The 27,932-nt window shown below is 43.9% G+C and overlaps 1 protein-coding gene across 4 annotated transcripts in view; it reads left to right on the plus strand.

The window, feature by feature from the left end:
- The window catches only part of LOC137283163 (BAI1-associated protein 3-like), a 187,157-nt gene that overhangs the window by 12,315 nt on the left and 146,910 nt on the right, over positions 1-27,932 (plus strand). For 2 of the 4 annotated variants that reach the window (XM_067814602.1, XM_067814604.1), the window contains exons 2-3: positions 13,964-14,190; positions 18,664-18,873. In XM_067814602.1, the coding sequence (XP_067670703.1) occupies positions 14,063-14,190; positions 18,664-18,873 (338 nt within the window). In that variant the 5' untranslated portion in view covers positions 13,964-14,062. The remainder of the gene's footprint in view (positions 1-13,963; positions 14,191-18,663; positions 18,874-27,932) is intronic. The other 2 variants (XM_067814603.1, XM_067814605.1) reach the window with 2 other exon arrangements.

Here is a 27,932-nt window from a genome sequence, read left to right on the forward strand (position 1 = left end):
GGACGAGTAAGGGATGAGTAATATGAACGGGAGGGGCAGTACAAGGGAGAGTGGGGTGGGTGTGGACGAGTAAGGAATGAGTAATATGAACGGGAGGGGCAGTACAAGGGAGAGTGGGGTGGGTGTGGACGAGTCGAGTAAGGAATGAGTAATATGGACGGTAGTGGCAGGTGCAAGGGAGAGTAAGGTGGATATGAACGAGTAAGTAATGAGTAATATGGACGGGAGGAGTAGGTAGAAGTGAGAGTAAGGTGGACGAGAAAGGCAAAGAGTGATATGGACGGGAGGGGTAGGTAGAGGCGAGAGTAAGGTGGACGAGTAAGGCAATGAGTGATATGGACGGGAGGGGTAGGTAGAAGTGAGAGTAAGGTGGACGAGTAAGGCAATGAGTGATATGGACGGGAGGGGTAGGTAGAAGTGAGAGTAAGGTGGACGAGTAAGGCAATGAGTGATATGGACGGGAGGGGTAGGTAGAAGTGAGAGTAAGGTGGACGAGTAAGGCAATGAGTGATATGGACGGGAGGGGTAGGTAGAAGTGAGAGTAAGGTGGACGAGTAAGGCAATGAGTGATATGGACGGGAGGGGTAGGTAGAAGTGAGAGTAAGGTGGACGAGTAAGGCAATGAGTGATATGGACGGGAGGGGCAGTACAAGGGAGAGTGGGGTGGATGTGGACGAGTAAGGAATGAGTAATATGAACGGGAGGGACAGTACAAGGGAGAGTGGGGTGGATGTGGACGAGTAAGGAATGAGTAATATGAACGGGAGGGGCAGTACAAGAGAGAGTGGGGTGGGTGTGGACGAGTAAGGGATGAGTAATATGAACGGGAGGGGCAGTACAAGGGAGAGTGGGGTGGGTGTGGACGAGTAAGGAATGAGTAATATGAACGGGAGGGGCAGTACAAGGGAGAGTGGGGTGGGTGTGGACGAGTCGAGTAAGGAATGAGTAATATGGACGGTAGTGGCAGGTGCAAGGGAGAGTAAGGTGGATGTGAACGAGTAAGTAATGAGTAATATGGACGGGAGGAGTAGGTAGAAGTGAGAGTAAGGTGGACGAGAAAGGCAAAGAGTGATATGGACGGGAGGGGTAGGTAGAAGCGAGAGTAAGGTGGACGAGTAAGGCAATGAGTGATATGGACGGGAGGGGTAGGTAGAAGCGAGAGTAAGGTGGACGAGTAAGGCAATGAGTGATATGGACGGGAGGGGTAGGTAGAAGTGAGAGTAAGGTGGACGAGTAAGGCAATGAGTGATATGGACGGGAGGGGTAGGTAGAAGCGAGAGTAAGGTGGACGAGTAAGGCAATGAGTGATATGGACGGGAGGGGTAGGTAGAAGTGAGAGTAAGGTGGACGAGTAAGGCAATGAGTGATATGGACGGGAGGGGTAGGTAGAAGTGAGAGTAAGGTGGACGAGTAAGGCAATGAGTGATATGGACGGGAGGGGTAGGTAGAAGTGAGAGTAAGGTGGACGAGTAAGGCAATGAGTGATGTGGACGGGAGGGGTAGGTAGAAGCGAGAGTAAGGTGGACGAGTAAGGCAATGAGTGATATGGACGGGAGGGGTAGGTAGAAGTGAGAGTAAGGTGGACGAGTAAGGCAATGAGTGATATGGACGGGAGGGGTAGGTAGAAGTGAGAGTAAGGTGGACGAGTAAGGCAATGAGTGATATGGACGGGAGGGGTAGGTAGAAGTGAGAGTAAGGTGGACGAGTAAGGCAATGAGTGATATGGACGGGAGGGGTAGGTAGAAGTGAGAGTAAGGTGGACGAGTAAGGCAATGAGTGATATGGACGGGAGGGGTAGGTAGAAGTGAGAGTAAGGTGGACGAGTAAGGCAATGAGTGATATGGACGGGAGGGGTAGGTAGAAGTGAGAGTAAGGTGGACGAGTAAGGCAATGAGTGATATGGACGGGAGGGGCAGTACAAGGGAGAGTGGGGTGGATGTGGACGAGTAAGGAATGAGTAATATGAACGGGAGGGACAGTACAAGGGAGAGTGGGGTGGATGTGGACGAGTAAGGAATGAGTAATATGAACGGGAGGGGCAGTACAAGAGAGAGTGGGGTGGGTGTGGACGAGTAAGGGATGAGTAATATGAACGGGAGGGGCAGTACAAGGGAGAGTGGGGTGGGTGTGGACGAGTAAGGAATGAGTAATATGAACGGGAGGGGCAGTACAAGGGAGAGTGGGGTGGGTGTGGACGAGTCGAGTAAGGAATGAGTAATATGGACGGTAGTGGCAGGTGCAAGGGAGAGTAAGGTGGATATGAACGAGTAAGTAATGAGTAATATGGACGGGAGGAGTAGGTAGAAGTGAGAGTAAGGTGGACGAGAAAGGCAAAGAGTGATATGGACGGGAGGGGTAGGTAGAGGCGAGAGTAAGGTGGACGAGTAAGGCAATGAGTGATATGGACGGGAGGGGTAGGTAGAAGTGAGAGTAAGGTGGACGAGTAAGGCAATGAGTGATATGGACGGGAGGGGTAGGTAGAAGTGAGAGTAAGGTGGACGAGTAAGGCAATGAGTGATATGGACGGGAGGGGTAGGTAGAAGTGAGAGTAAGGTGGACGAGTAAGGCAATGAGTGATATGGACGGGAGGGGTAGGTAGAAGTGAGAGTAAGGTGGACGAGTAAGGCAATGAGTGATATGGACGGGAGGGGTAGGTAGAAGTGAGAGTAAGGTGGACGAGTAAGGCAATGAGTGATATGGACGGGAGGGGCAGTACAAGGGAGAGTGGGGTGGATGTGGACGAGTAAGGAATGAGTAATATGAACGGGAGGGACAGTACAAGGGAGAGTGGGGTGGATGTGGACGAGTAAGGAATGAGTAATATGAACGGGAGGGGCAGTACAAGAGAGAGTGGGGTGGGTGTGGACGAGTAAGGGATGAGTAATATGAACGGGAGGGGCAGTACAAGGGAGAGTGGGGTGGGTGTGGACGAGTAAGGAATGAGTAATATGAACGGGAGGGGCAGTACAAGGGAGAGTGGGGTGGGTGTGGACGAGTCGAGTAAGGAATGAGTAATATGGACGGTAGTGGCAGGTGCAAGGGAGAGTAAGGTGGATGTGAACGAGTAAGTAATGAGTAATATGGACGGGAGGAGTAGGTAGAAGTGAGAGTAAGGTGGACGAGAAAGGCAAAGAGTGATATGGACGGGAGGGGTAGGTAGAAGCGAGAGTAAGGTGGACGAGTAAGGCAATGAGTGATATGGACGGGAGGGGTAGGTAGAAGCGAGAGTAAGGTGGACGAGTAAGGCAATGAGTGATATGGACGGGAGGGGTAGGTAGAAGTGAGAGTAAGGTGGACGAGTAAGGCAATGAGTGATATGGACGGGAGGGGTAGGTAGAAGCGAGAGTAAGGTGGACGAGTAAGGCAATGAGTGATATGGACGGGAGGGGTAGGTAGAAGTGAGAGTAAGGTGGACGAGTAAGGCAATGAGTGATATGGACGGGAGGGGTAGGTAGAAGTGAGAGTAAGGTGGACGAGTAAGGCAATGAGTGATATGGACGGGAGGGGTAGGTAGAAGTGAGAGTAAGGTGGACGAGTAAGGCAATGAGTGATGTGGACGGGAGGGGTAGGTAGAAGCGAGAGTAAGGTGGACGAGTAAGGCAATGAGTGATATGGACGGGAGGGGTAGGTAGAAGTGAGAGTAAGGTGGACGAGTAAGGCAATGAGTGATATGGACGGGAGGGGTAGGTAGAAGTGAGAGTAAGGTGGACGAGTAAGGCAATGAGTGATATGGACGGGAGGGGTAGGTAGAAGTGAGAGTAAGGTGGACGAGTAAGGCAATGAGTGATATGGACGGGAGGGGTAGGTAGAAGTGAGAGTAAGGTGGACGAGTAAGGCAATGAGTGATATGGACGGGAGGGGTAGGTAGAAGTGAGAGTAAGGTGGACGAGTAAGGCAATGAGTGATATGGACGGGAGGGGTAGGTAGAAGTGAGAGTAAGGTGGACGAGTAAGGCAATGAGTGATATGGACGGGAGGGGCAGTACAAGGGAGAGTGGGGTGGATGTGGACGAGTAAGGAATGAGTAATATGAACGGGAGGGACAGTACAAGGGAGAGTGGGGTGGATGTGGACGAGTAAGGAATGAGTAATATGAACGGGAGGGGCAGTACAAGAGAGAGTGGGGTGGGTGTGGACGAGTAAGGGATGAGTAATATGAACGGGAGGGGCAGTACAAGGGAGAGTGGGGTGGGTGTGGACGAGTAAGGAATGAGTAATATGAACGGGAGGGGCAGTACAAGGGAGAGTGGGGTGGGTGTGGACGAGTCGAGTAAGGAATGAGTAATATGGACGGTAGTGGCAGGTGCAAGGGAGAGTAAGGTGGATATGAACGAGTAAGTAATGAGTAATATGGACGGGAGGAGTAGGTAGAAGTGAGAGTAAGGTGGACGAGAAAGGCAAAGAGTGATATGGACGGGAGGGGTAGGTAGAGGCGAGAGTAAGGTGGACGAGTAAGGCAATGAGTGATATGGACGGGAGGGGTAGGTAGAAGTGAGAGTAAGGTGGACGAGTAAGGCAATGAGTGATATGGACGGGAGGGGTAGGTAGAAGTGAGAGTAAGGTGGACGAGTAAGGCAATGAGTGATATGGACGGGAGGGGTAGGTAGAAGTGAGAGTAAGGTGGACGAGTAAGGCAATGAGTGATATGGACGGGAGGGGTAGGTAGAAGTGAGAGTAAGGTGGACGAGTAAGGCAATGAGTGATATGGACGGGAGGGGTAGGTAGAAGTGAGAGTAAGGTGGACGAGTAAGGCAATGAGTGATATGGACGGGAGGGGCAGTACAAGGGAGAGTGGGGTGGATGTGGACGAGTAAGGAATGAGTAATATGAACGGGAGGGACAGTACAAGGGAGAGTGGGGTGGATGTGGACGAGTAAGGAATGAGTAATATGAACGGGAGGGGCAGTACAAGAGAGAGTGGGGTGGGTGTGGACGAGTAAGGGATGAGTAATATGAACGGGAGGGGCAGTACAAGGGAGAGTGGGGTGGGTGTGGACGAGTAAGGAATGAGTAATATGAACGGGAGGGGCAGTACAAGGGAGAGTGGGGTGGGTGTGGACGAGTCGAGTAAGGAATGAGTAATATGGACGGTAGTGGCAGGTGCAAGGGAGAGTAAGGTGGATATGAACGAGTAAGTAATGAGTAATATGGACGGGAGGAGTAGGTAGAAGTGAGAGTAAGGTGGACGAGAAAGGCAAAGAGTGATATGGACGGGAGGGGTAGGTAGAGGCGAGAGTAAGGTGGACGAGTAAGGCAATGAGTGATATGGACGGGAGGGGTAGGTAGAAGCGAGAGTAAGGTGGACGAGTAAGGCAATGAGTGATGTGGACGGGAGGGGTAGGTAGAAGCGAGAGTAAGGTGGACGAGTAAGGCAATGAGTGATATGGACGGGAGGGGTAGGTAGAAGCGAGAGTAAGGTGGACGAGTAAGGCAATGAGTGATATGGACGGGAGGGGTAGGTAGAAGTGAGAGTAAGGTGGACGAGTAAGGCAATGAGTGATATGGACGGGAGGGGTAGGTAGAAGCGAGAGTAAGGTGGACGAGTAAGGCAATGAGTGATATGGACGGGAGGGGTAGGTAGAAGTGAGAGTAAGGTGGACGAGTAAGGCAATGAGTGATATGGACGGGAGGGGTAGGTAGAAGTGAGAGTAAGGTGGACGAGTAAGGCAATGAGTGATGTGGACGGGAGGGGTAGGTAGAAGCGAGAGTAAGGTGGACGAGTAAGGCAATGAGTGATATGGACGGGAGGGGTAGGTAGAAGTGAGAGTAAGGTGGACGAGTAAGGCAATGAGTGATATGGACGGGAGGGGTAGGTAGAAGTGAGAGTAAGGTGGACGAGTAAGGCAATGAGTGTTATGGACGGGAGGGGTAGGTAGAAGTGAGAGTAAGGTGGACGAGTAAGGCAATGAGTGATATGGACGGGAGGGGTAGGTAGAAGTGAGAGTAAGGTGGACGAGTAAGGCAATGAGTGATATGGACGGGAGGGGTAGGTAGAAGTGAGAGTAAGGTGGACGAGTAAGGCAATGAGTGATATGGACGGGAGGGGTAGGTAGAAGTGAGAGTAAGGTGGACGAGTAAGGCAATGAGTGATATGGACGGGAGGGGTAGGTAGAAGTGAGAGTAAGGTGGACGAGTAAGGCAATGAGTGATATGGACGGGAGGGGTAGGTAGAAGTGAGAGTAAGGTGGACGAGTAAGGCAATGAGTGATATGGACGGGAGGGGTAGGTAGAAGTGAGAGTAAGGTGGACGAGTAAGGCAATGAGTGATATGGACGGGAGGGGTAGGTAGAAGTGAGAGTAAGGTGGACGAGTAAGGCAATGAGTGATATGGACGGGAGGGGTAGGTAGAAGTGAGAGTAAGGTGGACGAGTAAGGCAATGAGTGATATGGACGGGAGGGGTAGGTAGATAGGAAGGGGACATGAAGGGGAGATACTGAATACACCGTATCACTATTGTTGGTTAAACTGGTACATACAGTAACCGGACGGTATTGGCACTGTACTTCTCATTTACACCAGCTCTTGGAAACAATCCAATGCCTAATTGCCTTTCATTCGCTCATATCATACTGGAAAAAGTAAGTTAGGGATATTTCTATGTTTTATGACTGATATTTTATCAGTGTGTCAATGAATAAAAACATCATTATTCAAAATTTTAAAATGTATGTACACCCCTAACTATTTTTGTCTAGTATATATATCATTGCGGTTGAAAACCTCAGCGGTCTGCATGTTGCTTCATCGAGGAAAATGTATTGGCACTAGTTGTAGATGATCAACCTGACTTACTCACTGGTGTCTAAAACACAGAGGTTTCCAGTTGACTACCACGACCAACTTCAACGCCCGCGATTAGTAATGGATAACCCGACCGTGTGTTCTCTGTCGGGTGTTTTCTCTAGGGGCCACTTTGTCTCGAATGTTCATGACGCGATCTGTGAGCATCTGTCCTTGTTTCAAAAGAATAAACTCGTTAACACTGGCATTTGTCGAGACATTATAAAACTTGTTGTGCCAACGTAATTCGCGTGATCGCGTGAGTAGCTCTTGCCATAACTGCTTCTGTCACCGTTCATGCTCAAAGCTATTGGTGGGACGGCTGCATGCTGGTCACGTGATCAGTATCTTGACTAACTCACTGACGACTTTGGTAACGCCACAGTTTTCCGGACAAGAGGTTCATTTGGTTGCTGTTCGACATCATGAAAGTTTTCTTCAATCAGTCAACTTCACCTTTGATTGCATATCAACTTTGGAGCTGGGATCGCAGCGGCAGGAAGGACGTTACAACACCTTCATCTTTGTTGGCACTGTTTACAGGCTCAGGTTTGTTGGCTTTGATGGTTTCAGAGAGTTTTGATTGTGTAGCAGGGTAAATAAAGACAAACGACTGCTGGGGTGTGACTTGTGACCCTCAATTAGATTTATTCAACCTATGTATTGTTATTAAACATGAAACATGATAACAAACAATAATCACTAAAACAATCATATCACATCTCTACTGGTGGAAAACATTATACGGAACAGTGCAGTGTTACCCTAACAAATATATTACAAGGTCAGTAAATTGAAGCAGGAGTTCATTGTGGCACAAACATTACATGCGCCATAATTATTGGTATAAAGTATGATGGATACAGTGGTGATAGAGGAGTATATAGCAGTGATGGTGGAGAGTATAGCAGTGATGTCGGAGAGTATGGCGGTGATTGGGTATACAGTGGTGATGGTGGAGGGTAGTGATGGCGAAATATATAGTGGTGATGGTGGAGTATATAGCAGTGATTGTGGAGTGTATAGCGGATACGGAGTATACAGTGGTGATGGTGGAGTATATAGCAGTAATGGTGGAGAGTATCGTAGTGATGGAGAAATATATAGCGGTGATGGTGGAGTATATAGCAGTGATTGTGGAGTGTATAGCGGATACGGAGTATACAGTGGTGATGGTGGAGTGTATAGCAATAATGGTGGAGAGTATCGTAGTTATGGAGAAATGGTTATGGTGTTTACAGCAGTGATTGTGGAGTGTATAGCAGTGATGGCATATTGCATACCAGTGATGGTGGAGTGTATAGTGATGATGATGGAGCGTATAGCATTGATTGAAGAGTATAAGCAGTGATAGTGGAGTGTATAGTGGTGATGGTAGATGGTATGGCAGTGATTATTGAGTGTATAGTGGTGATGGTAGATCGTATGGCAGTGATTATGGAGAGTATTGTGGTGATGGTAGATCGTATGGCAGTGATTATGGAGTGTATAGCGGTGATGGTAGATCGTATGGCAGTGATTATTGAGTGTATAGTGGTGATGGTAGATCGTATGGCAGTGATTATGGAGCGTATAGCGGTGATGGTAGATCGTATGGCAGTGATTATGGAGAGTATAGCGGTGATGGTAGATCGTATGGCAGTGATTATGGAGAGTATAGCGGTGATGGTAGAGTCTATAGCCATGATGGTGGAGTGTATAGAGGTGGTGGTGGAGTGTATAGCAGTGATGAAGGAGTGTATGTCAGTGATGGTGGAGCGTATAGTGATGATGGTGGAGCGTATAGCGTGATTGAAGAGTATAAGCAGTGATAGTGGAGCGTATAGTGGGGATGGTGGAGCGTCTAACAGTGACGGAGGAGCGTATAGCAGTGATGGAGGAGTCTATAGCGGTGATGGTGGAGCGTATAGCGGTGGTGGTGGAGTGTATAGCAGTGATGAAGGAGAGTATGGCAGTCATGGTGGAGCGTATAGTGATGATAGTGGAGTGTATAGCAGTGATTGAAGAGCGTAAGCAGTGGTGATGGTGGAGCGTATAGTGGTGATGGTGGAGCGTATAGTGGTGATGGTGGAGAGTATTGCAGTGATGAAGGAGTGTATAGCAGTTATGGTGGAGTGTATAGCAGTGATTATGGAGTGTATAGCGGTGATGGTAGATCGTATGGCAGTGATTAAGGAGTGTATAGCGGTGATGGTAGATCGTATGGCAGTGATTATTGAGTGTATAGCGGTGATGGTAGATCGTATGGCAGTGATTATGGAGAGTTTAGTGGTGATGGTAGATCGTATGGCAGTGATTATGGAGTGTATAGCGGTGATGGTAGATCGTATGGCAGTGATTATGGAGAGTATAGTGGTGATGGTAGATCGTATGGCAGTGATAATGGAGTGTATAGCGGTGATGGTAGATCGTATGGCAGTGATTATGGAGAGTATAGTGGTGATGGTAGATCGTATGGCAGTGATTATGGAGAGTATAGTGGTGATGGTAGATCGTATGGCAGTGATTATGGAGAGTATAGCGGTGATGGTAGATCGTATGGCAGTGATTATGGAGAGTATAGCGGTGATGGTAGATCGTATGGCAGTGATTATGGAGTGTATAGCGGTGATGGTAGATCGTATGGCAGTGATTATGGAGAGTATAGCGGTGATGGTAGATCGCATGGCAGTGATTATGGAGAGTATAGCGGTGATGGTAGATCGTATGGCAGTGATTTTGGAGAGTATAGCGGTGATGGTAGATCGTATGGGAGTGAGTATGGAGTGTATAGTGGTGATGGTAGATCGTATGGCAGTGATTATGGAGTGTATAGCGGTGATGGTAGATCGTATGGCAGTGATTATGGAGAGTATAGCGGTGATGGTAGATCGTATGGCAGTGATTATGGAGCGTATAGCGGTGATGGTAGATCGTATGGCAGTGATTATGGAGAGTATAGCGGTGATGGTAGAGTCTATAGCCATGATGGTGGAGTGTATAGTGGTGGTGGTGGAGTGTATAGCAGTTATGAAGGAGCGTATGTCAGTGATGGTGGAGCGTATAGTGATGGTGGTGGAGCGTATAGCGTGATTGAAGAGTATAAGCAGTGATAGTGGAGCGTATAGTGGGGATGGTGGAGCGTCTAACAGTGACGGAGGAGCGTATAGCAGTGATGAAGGAGTGTATGGCAGTGATGGTGGAGCGTATAGTGATGATGGTGGAGCGTATAGCAGTGATTGAAGAGCATAAGCAGTGGTGATGGTGGAGCGTATAGTGTTGATGGTGGAGAGTATTGCAGTGATGAAAGAGTGTATAGCAGTCATGGTGGAGTGTATAGCAGTGATTAAGGAGCGTATAACGGTGATGGTGGAGAGTTTAGCAGTGATGGAATAGTGTATACCAGTACTGGAGGAGTGTATACCAGTGATGGTGAAGCGTAGAGCGCTGTTGATGAAGAGTATAGCGATGCTGGTGGAGTGTATAGCAGAGACTGAGGAGTATATAGCAGTGACGATGGAGTGTACAGTGATGCTGGCGGAGTGTATAGCAGTAATGGTGGTGTGAATATCGCTGATGATGGAGTATGTAGCAGCCATCTGTGTTCAGTGACTCCCATCTGAACTGAGGTCAGCATGTAACAATGTTATTATCTGTCACCACTGTAAGGTTGTGTCCGTAGCGCCCTATTCCTGAAACCTCGTTTCAATACCAAGATCTCCAGTTTGAGGGCGGAGACTTCAGTGACTGCTGCTAGCATATTCTATAACCGTGTTTTGACCACCACCGGAACTGGCATCTGTATCAACCTCAAGTCAGCCGATTGTTGCTGGCCTCAAATCCATTTTTTTATCTTTTTTTTTCTTTTTTTTTCTTTCTTTCCTTTTTTTTCTTGTTTAATGGTTGGCATTTGGGCAGTGCGCGAGACGCTCTAATATCTATATCATATAGGATTGGGCCAGTTAAGAATCATTTTATTCTTGATTGGATCTGTTTGGATGTCGTCAGCAGAAACAATGTTCATATGTAACACGGTGGACCTTTGTATTCATTCCTCGCTTGATGAGGAGTGAATGTGTTGAAATCTGACGTCGCTTGAATGTGACGTGAAGAAGTTGGTTTGGAGGCATTTGGGGATGCAAACATCGTGTTGGTCCCGACAGCTGAAGTCTGTATTACTTCTATATTGTCACATGTCAGATGGTGTCATGGAGATGTTTTCTGCCCAGTGGTATTGTGTGTAGATGTGACAGTGTGTAGGTAGTGGCATTGCATGTTGGCAGTGACACACTATGTACCCAGTGGTATTGTGTAGAAGTGACATAGTGTGTAGGTAGTCTCATTGTATGATGACAGTGACACATTATGTACCTAATGGTATTGTGTGTAGAAGTGACATAATATGTAGGTAGTGGCATGATGGCAGTAACATAGGATGTTGGCAATAGTATCTGTGTAGGCAGTGACATTGTATGTATGATAGGCAGACATGATGGGTAGGCCGTGTCATTCATCATGTGGCTGAACTGAAAAGAAGCCCTGTTTCAATGCTGATGCCAAAGGCGATTGGATATCTATGAAATACTATTGCCAACATTCTATGTCACTGCCATCATACAATGCCACTACCTAAATATTGTGTCACTTGTGGATTCATTTCGTACGTGTATGTCTAGAAATACATTTCTCCACAGCTTTCAGAGTGGGCATGCGGTGGTTTCAAGAAGCGTTACAGATGGAGGAAGAATTATGTCTGTCTGAGTGTACGGTTTTGCATATTTTGCAGAGGTGGTTCGGGGTGGTTCCTGGCAGTACCGAGTGCTATTTAGTGGTACCTGGAGTCGTGCCATCTAATTTTCTGGATGGTACCTTGCTCTTGATTCTTCTGTTCTGAGAGGTGTTTGGTAGTTCTCGGATGTTTTGGGTAGTGCCGGGCTTGTCTAGAAGCGAGTGGTGTTTGGTAGTACTGGGTGGTGTCTTTTAGTACTGGGTGGTGTCTTTTAGTACTGGGTGGTGTTTGGTGGCACTGGGTGGTGTTTGTTAGTACTGGGTGGTGTATTTTAGTACTGGGATGTGTTTGGTACCACTGGGTGGTGTTTGGTAGTACTGGGCTGTCTTTGGTAGAATCGAGTGGTGTTTGGTAGAAACGAGTGGTGTTTGATAGTACTGGGTGGTGTGTCGTAGACCCGGGGGGTGTTTGGTAGAACCGAGTGGTGTTTGGTAGAACCGAGTGGTGTTTGGTGGAAGTGAGTGGTGTTTGGTAGCACTGGGTGGTGTTTGTTAGTACTGGGTGGTGTATTTTAGTACTGGGATGTGTTTGGTAGCACTGGGTGGTGTTTGGTAGTACTGGGCTGTCTTTGGTAGAATCGAGTGGTGTTTGGTAGAAACGAGTGGTGTTTGATAGTACTGGGTGGTGTGTCGTAGACCCGGGGGGTGTTTGGTAGAACCGAGTGGTGTTTGGTAGAACCGAGTGGTGTTTGGTGGAAGTGAGTGGTGTTTGGTAGCACTGGGTGGTGTTTGGTAGTACTGGGCTGTCTTTGGTAGAATCGAGTGGTGTTTGGTAGAAACGAGTGGTGTTTGATAGTACTGGGTGGTGTGTCGTAGACCCGGGGGGTGTTTGGTAGAACCGAGTGGTGTTTGGTAGAACCGAGTGGTGTTTGGTAGAACCGAGTGGTGTTTGGTGGAAGTGAGTGGTGTTTGGTAGCACTGGGTGGTGTTTGTTAGTACTGGGTGGTGTATTTTAGTACTGGGTGGTGTTTGGTACCACTGGGTGGTGTTTGGTACTACTGGGTGATATTTGGCGGAATCAAATGGTGTTTGGTATAACCGGGTAGTGTGAGGTAGAACCGAGTGGTGATTGACTTGTTTGAGTGGCTTATTTAGAAGTTGGAAGTCAAATAGAATAAGTGTATATGGATGACATCTTCTTTAATACTGGAACACGACGTTTTCAAGTGTAAATGATACAGGGAGAGAACAGACGATATATAGATAACGGAAAACTAATTTACAAGTGATGATAACAAAAAGGGGGTAACAATGGATGCAAGGATAAACATAGAAGTCAGTCTAGTATGAATACAAGGTAACAATGTGATGATAACTAAGCAAGTGAGGTACACAGAGTGGGTTGTTTGTACAGGAGGCTAGAGTGGTTTGATGAGCTCATCGTAAGCTGTGGGGATGGGGTAGCCTTGGTCTCTGTTAATCAGGGGTCGGTATCGTTTGATGTTGATAGAAACAGTTATTTTTCGTTTAGTAAAGTCTGATTGGTTCGTTGAGACGATGGTGTAGTCAGTCCAGTTGATTTGGTGATGGGGACGGGCCGCTATATGACCTGAAATGGCTGATTTCTGGTCCGATTTGATAGTGATTGGTAGTGCTGGGTGGCGTTTGATAGAATCGAGTGGTATTTAGTAGAACAGCCTGGTGTTTGGTAGTTCCTAGTGCTGTTTGATGGCACCGGCTGGTGTTTGGTAGAACTGAGTAGTGTTTGGTAGAACTGAGTAGTATATTGGCAGTGCCGGGTGGTGCTTGGTAGTACCGGGTGGTGCTAGGTAGTACCGAGTGGTCTTCGGCGTTCCGAGCGAAGCCAAAGGATTGTTTGCGGTGTTTGGTACAAAACTGTATCACCTTATACTTGATTAATAGTGATAATCTGGAACAACAACAACAACTTGTGCTTTATGTGTTTCGTAATATCGTCCTGATAATTCAGTGACTACCTTGTGTCGATGGTGGTCGTGAAAATCCTAAGAATGTCCATTTTCCCATATTTGGCTTGGAATATTGGTACATGCTAATTAAATGCCAGCAACATGTAAACATATAGATATGTATTGTTGGAGACATCATAAGGTCGATAAAAACATGTTGAAACAATGGATAGTCCAAAGTGACAACACTGAAATGCACAAGGCTTTGCATCCCGCACTCTGTCGTTTGTTTGACTCTAACCAGCAATATCAGGGGAGTTTTTACATGTTCCGTGTTCTACAACTCTCCTACCTATTGAACAACCGACATCTGTGACATAACGAGGCCACAAAGGTACACTGTAAGCATTTGCGCCTGGTCGCAGTCACCACGGCAAGACCGCCTCTTCAGCTTCAGGGAGCTGTCACTGTACACATTAGCCCACAGTGGGGTGTGCGGCTTGTAATGCGTGTCTGCTTATTATAGCTGTGGCTTTATTCTCCTTTAGTAGATGTGACACCAGGGGTTGACCACCTAAGCGACGCGAAGGGTTGGCCAGCGAAACAACGCCAAGAGTTGACGAGCTAAACGACGCCAAGTGTTCACAATGATGGAGCGAATGAAGCAATGGCTGGGAATATCACGCGAGTCCAGTCCAACGCGGTCCCCTCCAGCGTCTCCTGCCTCCCACAGACCTGTGAGTCACGTGTCACGACCCGCGAATACCTCGCCCAGGTAAGATTGGTGTCACTGCTGCAGCCTCGAGGATGGCGCCTCCACGTCTTCGTCTCACCCTGTTGACACCATGTTGCACACACCGTCACGAGTGTTGTACCAGAAGTGTTCACTTTTGCACCGATCTAAGTCACCTGCACACGTCTGTTGTGTTTCTGGCGTCGCCAATTGCTTCTAGTGGTGGTCAGCGCTCAAGGACGTCTGCATATATAACCCAGATAATGACGCGCGTAGCTTTCAGATACCAAAAGGATAATTTTTTGTTCCACCATGACTCACAGCTAAGGTACCCACTCACAGTTACTCCGACAACTGACATCTCTCACAGATAGCTAAGGTACCGACTCACACAGTTACTTTACACCACTTGTTCAGACACACCGAACTTGTGGACAAATACCCAACTGACTTTGCACCACCCGTCTAGATACATTTGTGGACATTTACTGACTTTAAACCACTCGTTTAGATACATCGAACTTGTGGACATTTACTGACTTTAAACCACTCGTTTAGATACCCCGAACTTATGGACAATTACCCAGTTGACTTTACAACAACCGTTCAGATTCACTTGACACATCTCTCACAGACAGCTAAGGTACCGACTCTTGTTCAGACACACCGAACTTGTGGACAATTACCCAACTGACCTTAAACCACCCGTATAGATACTCCAAACTTGTGGAGATTTACTGACTTTAAACCACCCGTTTAGATACCCCGACCGCGTGGACAATTACCAAGCTAACTTTACACCAACCGTTTAGGTACCCCGAACTTGTGGACAGTTACCCAACTGACTTTAAACCACCCGTTTGGATACACCACACTTGTGGACATTTACTGACTTTAAACCATCCGCATAGATACCCCGACCGTGTGGACATTTACTGACTTTAAACCACCCGTTTAGATACCCCGACCGTGTGGACAATTACCCAACTGACTTTTAACCACGCGTTTAGATACCCAGAACTTGTGGACATTTACTGACTTTAAATCACCCGTTTCGCAACCCCGAACTTGTGGACAATTACCCAGCTTACTCTAAAATCTCGGTGGACAATTTATCATACCTGCATATATTATAACGTACTTTGTTGATCACATTTTATTACATAACAGAAAGGCCCGTGGCTTCTTCACATTGAAATGTTTACACGGCATCGTATAGTGTACAGTACACAACCCTGTGCACTTAAAAGAACCCACGAATCTGTTGGTATATGACCAGATGGTGGCCATATGAACACGTGCATACACCTAGTTGCGGGTACAGCAAAGTGCAGTAAACTTGGACAAAGTACTGTGACTACGTGTCCCAGTCCACCCAGCTGTGAATTGGGTACCTCGTTAGGATGAGAGAGACGCAATAAACTCGGTGCGCCTAGTGGCAGCAAGAGTTGTATACTCCCCTGGGAGTTGAGACTGAAATACGATGTGCTGTTGATATTGACATCCAGTGATCGAGGGAAAAACATCAGCGCCTTGAGCATGCACCAGTGCATGGATATGTGCGCTATATAAATATCCTATGCTATGCTATGCATCGTCGGATAATGACGTTTTCCAATTTGGCTTCACGACCCCAGTAGGCGTGGCTGATTGTTGGAACGTGTTGATGTCGCATTAGATGTCTGCTGCTACGTCTAACACCAGGCGTATAATCGAAGTATGTACTGGAAGTGATGTCACAGATTTTCCAAGAAAATTATATAGTTCAATTATTGCTAATAGCCTGGAGATGGTGTTGGTAGAATAATCACACAGACTGTATTTATCTGCATCACATTTGCTTTTTAACCGATAATATTCTTGTTGGTATTGTAGTTGATTTGTTTCCAGCTTTCACTGAGATAAGGTGGGTTTCCACCGGGGAAAATGGGGTCTTATACATACTTATGGAGGGGGATAAGAGGAGACTTGGTATTGAGCAGATAGTCACAAACAGGGCAAAACGCTGTTGTCTGCATAGGATTTAGGTGTTTTGTATGTTTCTAAAGAATACTATATAGTCTGTTTGTGAGATGACTGCAAGGAAAAAGCTTAAGGCACTGACAGTGGATAAAAATCTAACAGTTGCATGCATTATATGTTTGCAGGAATACAAGATACTTGTAAAACTTACCCCCAAATTGGGCTTTCTCTGAAACATTACTTGGAGTACTTGTTTCTTGTAACTCAGGGCCACTGTTGGGGTTAGTGTCAGAAATGGATGCAATCAGTTGCAGATTTAGCAGGATTATAGTCCTTGCGTTCCGTCAAATCATATGCGTGGTTGTGGCAAGTCGTCAACTTTCTTTCAGTCAGGTGCATATTTTTGCGTCGACATGATCCATTCAAATCTGCAAATACTGACCAATAAGCGGGGTCACTAAGACGTCAGATAAACATGTAGTATTCGCGTGACTGGCCGCCTGGATAAGGGTGTTGGGCACATCCCCAATATTCTCTCCATCGTGGGCGGTATAAGACTGACGACACACACTAAAACCGAAACAACAAAGCACATCGCTGCTTTACATGAAGCAAGTCGCTATCTTGCAGTTATCATCTTTATGTTTACTGCACAGCTTGATGACAAGTGTGTTTACACGGCGGCCTTAGCGGTGTAATTTGCCATCAGATAATAATTACTGTTACAGGGAGACTAAAAGACGCTGCTTACCTGCTGTTACCTGTTCACACAAACGTTTGGCATCAGGATTGATTGCAAAGACCAATTACACCATTTCCTTCTCAGCTTTGCTCATGGAATCTGCTTTGGCAGATATTGCATTTATCAGTCTTTATCTCACCCTTTATTCATCAATATGAAACATAATACATTATTCAGATAACGCTTACCGAATCCCTACATTGGAGTATACAACCCGTTTTGGCGCGATTCATCCACTGGCACTATAGATGTGTGTCCAAAGTACGTTTCTGTATGCAGAAATGTACTCTAAACAAAGTCAAATATACAGAAAGGTAACCGACGCGCTACAAGTCTGACGAGTCCGCAGCCTAATACCGAAACCGTATGTAGTTCCTCCTCTTACAACTGATTGCGAATTCTTGTGTGCATCCGAAATATTCGTTACCATCAGTGGTCGTTCTTTGCGCAATGAAAGGGATCTAATACAACAGTATGACAGTTCCGAGTGGAATCGTCCGCAGGTATAGGCACCTTTCTGTATTCTGATTGGGGAAGGTGACGATACTGCCTTCATGTATACCTGGGGTACACACCTGTAGTGTGACAGCGCTCTGATTCTGTACTCAAAGAATACCTACCGCTGTGGGTGGTGAGGCAGAAACATTTATACTGTGTCTGGATTGGAATACAGCTTTAAACAGCTTAAGGAAATATATAAAGTGGAATCTAACAGGTTTGTACATGTTTAAATTACTAATTAAAACTATAAAATACACCTGGTTGAATACCTATATCACAACAATATTCATGCAATTATACAGTGAACAAAAAGACGAGCTGTGTCGTGCCTCGGCTGGACAATCTAATATCTGCATAACAAACGTGTATGCATTCAGAGAACGATAATTTAGTTCGTATACGTTAGGTTTGCGTTTCACATATATCCACAAGAACGACGGGGATCTGATAGTTCAAGCAGGGATAATCTACATCTCTATATAGGCTCCTGGTTGAAGTAAATCAAGTCTGATTTAATAAACAAGAAACTAACCACATATGCAACATTTTATACTGTATGAAACTACCTTAAATCTTTATAAAATTTCCTTGGTTTTGATTATAACCCTCCTCAAGAAGTACAAGACATCATGTGGGTTTAATTATTTACATTTTAAGGAAGCTATGGTCAGCATGACCGATCAGTGAAACAATAGAAATGACTGAGAGCTGGAACAGCGAGTGTTCTAAGCTTGCAGTGAGAAACTTAGTGGAGGTTAGACTGAGCTACTATATGTATATGTAAGTCCAATGCAGAGCCAATGTTACTATGGAATGAGAATGAAATAAAGCATAAAACATAACTAAGATTCTCTTCAGTACGTTCTTATTGTTTAATAAAGTAACCAAATAGAAACAATGCCATCCACACAAATTTATACTTAGTATATATAGACCTCCCAACTTTAAATAAAAAATATGTGTAAATATACATGAATTAAATAAATACTTGAGTCTGTCAAGTAGTACCCGACCTAACACCTAGTATAACGACCTTTCAACTGCACCATCAAGGGATACTCACGGGGTCTGAGGTAGGGTGACAACACACCCCACCCCCACCCTCTCGGAAGCGCTTGGTCCGTCTATGATCTGCTTGATATTGTATGGATATTTGCGTTATTGTGCGAGCGCTGCGTCCATCTGACCACGTCCACTTCAACTGACACACTGTGGTAAACAAAAACACTAATTTAAATATACCTCAGCATACTTCATTTCCTGTTTCTGTTTGTAATAATTTACTTCTACTTGGAACCATGTGATTTCAGTAAAACTAGATCTATCGACCAATCAGAAAGGAAGAAGGCTGAAATGGCGACATCGTCTTCACTTCCGGCGCCTGTTCAGCGTCGGTCAAGGTCAAAGTCACCGAGTAAACATGGACGTCAGAAACAGACGAGCAGTGGAAATCGGACTCTTGGATTGATAAAGACGTCAGACGACGAAACTTTCTTGCCGCGGGAGCATCAGAATCCCCAGTAAGTGTAGTTGTAATAGTTCTGTGCATGCGACATAAGGATGTGAGTAGTTCTTCTCATACTGGTGTCTAGTGTTATGTGTGAACTCACAGAATAATCACAAATAGTTAAATTGGCTTATTCGTTTTTATACGACACTGTAATGCATAACACAGACATTACAACTGTAGAAACCGTGTCAGCTTCGCACACAGACGTCTCTCTCTCTGTCTCTCTCTCAGTCTCTCTCTCTCTCTCTCTCTCTTTCTCTCTCCTGAGGAATCCTGCATTAGTCTCGAAGGCAGATGATTATAGATTAGAACGAAATTTTGCAGATTAAACTACTTTGGTTTTGTACTTTTTATATTGTTTGCATGCAGACTTGCAGTTTCATCATGTTCGTTGAGCTCATGTTGTATTTCTTTACTTGATCTGGTTTGCAAGTTTCTTGTCAGGTATTACAAGAGACCGAAGCTACTTCAACTTGTTTTTATCCCGTATAAGCTATACATTCATTTGTATATTGACTTCAAATGAGATCATTCAAGGTGAAAAAAAGCAATAGACTATCACAGTAGACTATCACAATAGACTATCACAGTAGACTATCACAGTAGACTAAGACTATCACAGTAGACTATCACAGTAGACTTTCACAGTAGACTATCAGTGTGACAGTAGCTGCTTCCTCCCCAATAGTTTCCGTATGTATAACACATGAAATATGTTTATACAAATACATGATAATGCATCAACTATAATGTTGTCATTGTTTTTAATATGTGAGTTTTCTAAATCAAGACACACTCCAGCACAATTGTGTTTGTGCCCTTCAGTTTAAGAAAAGTCAGTGGATTCTGATCAGTGTGCACCTGCTGGCCCCATTGTCTGACTGAATATATTACAATGACTTTGTCTGAAGTAGTTATTTGTGGCATGTGACACTTGTGCACTGTTTATAAATTTATGTTTATAATGTTTGTCATTATATAATGTTAATAATTTCAATGCCAATCATGAGAAATGTTAAATCTGAATTGTGTGTTTAATTTTATTCTGTGAGTCCTGTGAACTTTCAGTGTGTCAGACAGACATCTGAAATGATGGTTATTATGAAACGTCATCGTAAACACTGTTAGTATAGTCCACAACATGATCAAACATTAGACAGTCACATGTCTCATCAGTATCATACTTTGATACAGCAGTATCTACATGTGGTACAGTGGCAGCACATACAGTAGGTACATTCATAATACTTTCTAATTGTATTACACGACCAAGTTGGTTCTTTTTATGACAGTCTTGTTGTAACACAGCATAGTCAGCATCACTGAGTCTCTTATCAATAACATAAGGCCCATGGTATTTAGCGCTGACCTAGGATTGGCGAAAACACCTAACTCTTTATTGCCAGGACTGACATTTGTCTCCTGAGACTTCTTTGTCAAAATGTATGGTCATCTTGTCCTGGCATTCTTTCAAATTATCCCCAGCAACTTCAGAAGCTTTCAACATCCCGATCAAAATTATGAAACATAATCTAACAAACTGATTTCAGAGATGTCATGAAGCCACTTCAAGGGTAAGGTCCCAGAAACCTTACTGACTCCTTCTGTACAAAAAACAAATACATGCTTTGATCCTAGTCTTCCTCAGTCAGAAAACAGGAAATCGTGATATTTTAAAAGCCTGTTGGGATTTGTCGAGCAGTATTTGAGATTACAGATGCTATGCACCAGACCACCTGAATTCTGATGCCCAACCTACGAGATCACACGTTGGAGCATTGATCTGTCAGAATAGTCTAAGGTAAACTGAACATAATGATACTGCACCAAGTATATCAAACATGGTCATGATGCTGCACCAAGTATATCAAACATGGTAATGATGCTGCATCAAGTATATGAAACCTGGTAATGATGCTTGACCAAGTATATCAAACATGGTAATGATGCTGCACCAAGTATATCAAACATGGTAATGATGCTGCACCAAGTATATCAAACGTGGTAATGATGCTTGACCAAGTATATCAAACGTGGTAATGATGCTTGACCAAGTATATCAAACGTGATAATGATGCTGCACCAAGTATATCAAACGTGGTAATGATGCTTGACCAAGTATATCAAACGTGGTAATGATGCTTGACCAAGTATATCAAACGTGGTAATGATGCTGCACCAAGTATATCAAACATGGTAATGATGCTGCATCAAGTATATCAAACCTGGCAATGATCCTGCAAATAGTATGTCTAACCTGGCAATGATCCTGCAAATAGTATGTCTAACCTGGCAATGATCCTGCAAATAGTATGTCTAACCTGGCAATGATCCTGCAAATAGTATGTCTAACCTGGCAATGATCCTGCAAATAGTATGTCTAACCTGGCAATGATCCTGCAAATAGTATGTCTAACCTGGCAATGATGCTGCAAATAGTATGTCTAACCTGGCAATGATGCTGCAAATAGTATGTCTAACCTGGCAATGATCCTGCAAATAGTATGTCTAACCTGGCAATGATCCTGCAAATAGTATGTCTAACCTGGCAATGATCCTGCAAATAGAATGTCTAACCTGGCAATGATCTTGCAAATAGTATGTCTAACCTGGCAATGATGCTGCAAATAGTATGTCTAACCTGGCAATGATCCTGCAAATAGTATGTCTAACCTGGCAATGATCCTGCAAATAGTATGTCTAACCTGGCACTGACCCTGCAAATAGTATGTCTAACCTGGCAATGATGCTGCAAATAGTATGTCTAACCTGGCAATGATCCTGCAAATAGTATGTCTAACCTGGCAATGATCCTGCAAATAGTATGTCTAACCTGGTAATGATGCTGCAAATAGTATGTCTAACCTGGCAATGATCCTGCAAATAGTATGTCTAACCTGGCAATGATCCTGCAAATAGTATGTCTAACCTGGCAATGATCCTGCAAATAGTATGTCTAACCTGGCAATGATGCTGCAAATAGTATGTCTAACTTGGCAATGATCATGCAAATAGTATGTCTAACCTGGTAATGATGCTGCACCGACAGGTGCTCGTGTCATTGCAAGGATTAGAGGTTTATTTCTAAAATAGGAAAATTTTGAGATGACCCCCGATCTGAAACGCTCCACAGTACAGTATACCTAGACAAGGCCGGACAGTTTGGTGTACCCCACCCACCTGCTTTGTCGATTGCTATGCTACCATCGAATGCAGTCAAATAAAACTTCACCTAAACATAATCATGGGTGATTTGCCTATCGATCACTACTCATGATACCTATCAGCTCTTTATTGTTATTTCTACAAGTTGATTGAAAGCTGAAACGATCTTGGCACAAATGGCGGCTGATAGCAAGCGTCGACCAATGAGAGGGCTTTTATTTTGACCACACCCTCTTTATGCAGCCTTACGTCCTTGCTATCATCTGCCATTTGTGTCAAGATCATTTCGTTGAGGGACGAAATCAGCTTTCAAACGACTTGTGGAAATTACAGAAAGCACACACTGAAACAACATATATGTCACATTTGTCTGTAATAATTTAAGTTTCAAAGTGTTCTTATTTATTAAGGATTCTGAATCATGTGCAGGGCGTGCAGAACACTTGTCCCCAGGGCTTGTTGTTTTTTCCGTCAGTTTCTAGGTCATTATCATTCTCTTCCCACAGAGGTTACTTGTCATATCTTCCTACATAACCTCTGTTCTAATACAACCCTTTCAAGGTGCGAGTGTTCAAGACTCGTGATTGGAGGCAGTCACATTTAGTACTGCAATCAGCGACCTTGTTTCAAAAGTTATCGTTCGCAAGATCTCGTTAATTTCCGGATGCATCGTGAAAACTACAACCACTTCCCGAGCACGATACTCAAATGTTTCTTCTAGACAGAACTCAGTCATATCATATTTGTTTCTCCAACTTGCTTGCATTTGTCAAGTTTAATCTAAGTCGATCTAACGCGTGTTCTGATTGGACAGAAAAAAAGGGAGTTACGTAGGGAGATATGAAAAGTAACCACTGTGGGAAGAGAATGGTTCATTATAAACTACTCTTAAAAAAACCTGCATAGGTGGTATTTTTCCATGTAGCTTTTCGAATTTGAATCATTGGTGTCTATGTAATCAGTTTATCTATTGGGAACACTGTCTGCAAACATTTCTGAGTTGGAATCCATTGTCATTGAGGACAACTTGCCGAAACATACCAAAATCTATTTTCCTCAATAAATGCAGTGAATTGTGAACGGGAAGAAATTCATGCGTTTCCTTTTGCAAGCACATTCCACGCATCATTTCCAATAAAAGTTGGGGGTTTTCAATGCCCTTGCGACAGTTGACAACCTTAAGTTTGGTGTTAAGTCATGCCTAGCCTTACTGAGTCTCATTTGGAAGCTCGGGAGTATCATATTCAGGTCCAGGGCAATCGGACAGATCGATGTTACACTGATGAAATCATGAGGCCTCATGTCCTTCCTTTCATGAGCCACCAGAACGTTTTTTTCAACATGATAACGCTCGGCTGCATACAGCAAAAATATCCTGGGATTTCATTGCTCAGACCTTGGAACACTTGTCATTTTTTGTGACAGCACTGGGCCGTTAATGTTCATTCAGGTTTTCTTCATGACTGCCCTGTATTACTGTGAATATGTTGGGGCCCACAGCTGTACAAATACAAGTGTCCTCATTGTTTCTGTTAATATTATTTGATTTCAGTGTACTTTCATATATGAAGAAAACAGTGTTGACACAGTTTAGATACTATGTTTGCCCAGAGTTGATAGCATGAATATTGGACTCAGTGTAAGAAGAAAGTAACACGAGTGTAACAATATATTGAACTGTTGTTGTATTGCAAGCCCTATGATTGTACTGTACAGTTGGGTGGTTGTTTAACACTGCACTCAGCAATATTCCAGCATTATATGGTGCACCAGAAACTCCACTGATTGAAGTTATGAGCATCGATCTTCGCAGCTGGGATATGATGACATGCTAACCTGACCACTATCTTATGATTAGCATGGGATAGTGAAGACCAAATCTGGATCTTCACAAGTCTTCTGTATACAGAGTAGCATTGTTCATTGTTCAAAGTAAGAATGAAGATTTTTATGGATATCAACTTCTTTATGTGAGAACAAAGAATTGTTCAAAATGTTTTTTACAATTTCTTATTTCAGTAGTCACAATTAGTTATATATCGAAGATTGTGAGTCATGATTTCAATGGTAGCTGTGTAGCAATAGGTATGGAAATCTGAACAGCAGTACCAATTGTTCCTGTTGATTGAATGGAAGTACGAGTTGTATCAGTTGATTCAATGGCAGTACCAGATGTATCTGTTGATTCAGTGGCACTACCAGATTATGTGTTGATTGAATGGCAGTACACGATGTATGTTTTGATTGAATGGCAGTACACGATGTATGTTTTGATTGAATGGCAGTATCCGATCAGTGTTCACGAATAGCGTCTGACCCTCTGACAAATCTGGCAGATTCGCCAGTGGTCAGATAGAAATCACCAACCCACCAGCCCCAGTGTCTGACTGAATATTTCACAATGTCTTTCTGTGAAGTTATTATTTGTGGCATGTGACATTTGTTTGCTGTTAAGAAATCTTATGTTTGTTATCATATAATGTTAATAATTTCAATGCCAGTATTAAGAAATGTTACATCTGAAATGTGGCAGTACCAGATGTATGTTTTGATTGAATGGCAGTACCAGATGTCTCTGCTGATTGAATAGCAGTACCAGATGTATCTGTTGATTGAATGGCATCAGAAGATGAATGATGTACTTCCCGCAGGTGATTCTAAAGATGTCCTTCCTGAAATGTTCAACACATTTTTCATTGAAAAGATTCTTCCAATCTGTCAAAAGTTACTGGATAAAACTCCGCCCCGAGACACATGTGTCCTGTACAAGGAGTATGCTGGCAAATACTTTGTAACTTATGAAACCTTTTAAGAGCGAGATATACTAAAACTGATCAAAGACAGTAAACCAAATACTTGTAGTTTGAACCCTAATCCAGCCCAACTTCTTCTGGTCTATATTGACATACTACTTCCTATCATAACTCTCATTGTTAACTGGATTCTTCAGTCAGGAGTGTTCCCAGGAGTCTTGAAGGAGGCCATTGTTAAGCCACTCATTAAGAAGCGAGGCCTTGATGACTTTGTTCAGAATAATTATCGCCTCGTCTCGGATATTAGTTTCCTATCTAAACTTTTTGAAAGGACTGTGAAGATAAGACTTACATCGCTTATTTCGGACCATAATCTTTGCTTGATAAATTTCAGTCAGCATACAGATCAGGATACACCACTGAAACGGCCCAGGTGCATGTTTTAAATGGCCCGACTTTTTCATGTGACAATGATGAAGTAGGTTTAATTGTGCTGTTAGATCTGTCTGAGCTGATCTGTGCCTTGAACATGACAGATCATGAAAAGCTAATTACTACTCTGAGGAAAATGATTGGAATTGATGAAGTAGCCCTGCAATGGTTTAATCTAGTCTTTATCATGAATGTGCATCATCACAGTTATGCAGACGTTACTCAGTTGATGAAAGCATTCTTTCCAAAGGATTCTCAGTCTGCAGTTAATCAGATGAACATTTGCACAAACAAGATTCAGTGTTAGATGGATGTTAACATGCTCATACTCACCACTAATAAAACAGAAGCCATGTTAGTGTGGAAAGACAGCAAATATATACTGAGCAAAAATGACACTCAGTATTTTGGGGACCATAATTTTAATATTTATTTTAAGGCAATTATTTTAGTTGTATGGTGTACACAGAATACCTGGACATCAACAGAAATCAGAAACATATCTTGCTGTTTGTCTTTAGTATTGATATCATTTATGTTGGACTACCCTGCAAAATGAAGTTCACAGAATGGAGAACACTGGAACTGAGGTGTTCAGTAACGACTGTGTCCACCTCTAGCGTCTCTTTCAGCCACAAAACCTTCTCCTCATGGATCTCAGAACTTTAGTGAACACTGCCCGAGGAAGACATCGCCATTGCTCAAAAAGGACACATTGAAGATCTTGCAACATCTGTGTCGGAGTGACTTGTTGATGAACACATCAACCCAGGTCGGCCCAGATGTGTTCGATTGGAATGAGGTTGGGGCTACGTGATGGCCAATACAGGACTTGAACACCTGCATTTCTTAGAAAATTCTACGAAAGAACTGCCTAGCATTGTCTTTCTGGTACATTAGTGCAGGGGCGGGTCTCTGCATGAAGCAAAACAGGTTGCAAAATCTGATCCCTGTACTGGACAGCAGTTAAGTTCCCTTCAACAACAACGAGAACAATGTCTGTGTGCGCAAAAAGAGCCCACCAACAAATCAGTCAGCTTCATGAACGCAGACTTGAGCATGATGTTCAAACAATCAAATTCCACTGTCTTTGAGCTTGAGTGAACCTTATATGTCTTGTGGGCCCCGCAAGCCAGTTACAACAATGAAGAGGAGTTAAGAATTTTCTGTTATGGGGTGTCCAGGGACAAAGTCCGGCAGCACACAAGCGATTTCTGACAGTTTGTGGGGTTATCCTTCCATCAAACATGTCCCTACTTGTGGAAGTTGCAGTGACAAATCCATTGCAAAGATGACGTAATTGTATTACTGCATCTTCCAGGAATGACGTCACGTGACGCTCCTGGCCTCAGGTGATCTGCAACTGTTCCCGTTTGATGCATTCTTATCCTGAGATCAAAAATTATTTGTCTTGAACAGTTAAGGACTCTTGCAACAGCAACCACAGACTGACCAGCATGGAGTCTCCCAATAGCACGTTGACGTTTTTCATTTGTATGACACAGCATTTTCTAAAGGTTGTCAAAATGAAAGTTCAACTTCACTGTACTTATTCAGTTTAGGCGAGCATGCACCACTTGACCTCATGATTTTGCGTTTGCACTTGCAATCCCAGTTTTTCATTTTTCTAGGCTACAAAGTCAAGGAATACACATGACTTTACAATTTCATGAAATTAAAGGAATCACAATGTTTACTTTTACTCGAGATACTGTTTGAAATATTCCAATGAACAGAAACAAAGAAAACCATAAATGTCAAGTTTTCATTTTTGCTAAGTATATCAACAATATGTGTAGGAGTGTCTCATGTCCAAGTGTCAGACTGTGTCAGAAACCTGGAGTCCTTTTTGACAGTGATCTCTCAATGGAGCATCATATTAGTATGATATGCAAAGCATGCCATTTTCATGTGAGAAAATGACCACTCCTGACCAGTCTGCTGGTTAACATCTCACTGGAACATTTCGCCAGACTTCAAAGGAACATGGCATCAAGGATTGTGACCAGGACAAAGAAGTCTGTGCACATAGCATGTGCGCTCATCAATTTACACCGGTTTCCTGTACAAGAATGCTACCATGAATCAGCCCCATCATATATTGTCAAACTCACACAAGTGTATAACCCATCAAGAGTCCTTTGTTCTGCATACCAGCAACTCTTTTACATTCCAAAGAATAACTTGAAATGATTTGGCTAAAGATATTTCAGTTTTTCAGTTATAATGCTGCAGTTCAATGGAACAAACTCCCAACTGAATTCAAGGAACTCGAAACACTCTAGCATTTCAAGTCTCAGTTGAAAATATATCTCTTTCGACAGTTCTGCCTGGACTAAAATCTACTGCATTCCATTGTGTTCCATTAACAGAGATAATATTGTAATAGATCTGTATCACTATGAGCATACACATGGTGTATGGAGTTGGTGCCATATAGATGGACTCATTATTATTAATTCAGTTGTCACAATGTTAAGTCAGAATATCATTGGAAATGATAAGGTGAAATTTAGTGATCTAGCAACATCTGATCTTATAACCATTGCTTTCTCAGATTGCTGTGACCAAACGCAGCTATACAACACTTCACTCCTTCTTAGGCAGCGAACAGTACAGAAAACAGATGGTCCATGCTACAGTGGCATTGCTCATGAGGCTAAATGTCAAAGATGTAAAGCTGAATGCAAATGGCAAAGATCCAAACTTGAAATACATC

Source organism: Haliotis asinina, chromosome 5, assembly GCF_037392515.1.
Source record: "Haliotis asinina isolate JCU_RB_2024 chromosome 5, JCU_Hal_asi_v2, whole genome shotgun sequence".
Lineage (NCBI taxonomy): Eukaryota > Metazoa > Mollusca > Gastropoda > Lepetellida > Haliotidae > Haliotis > Haliotis asinina.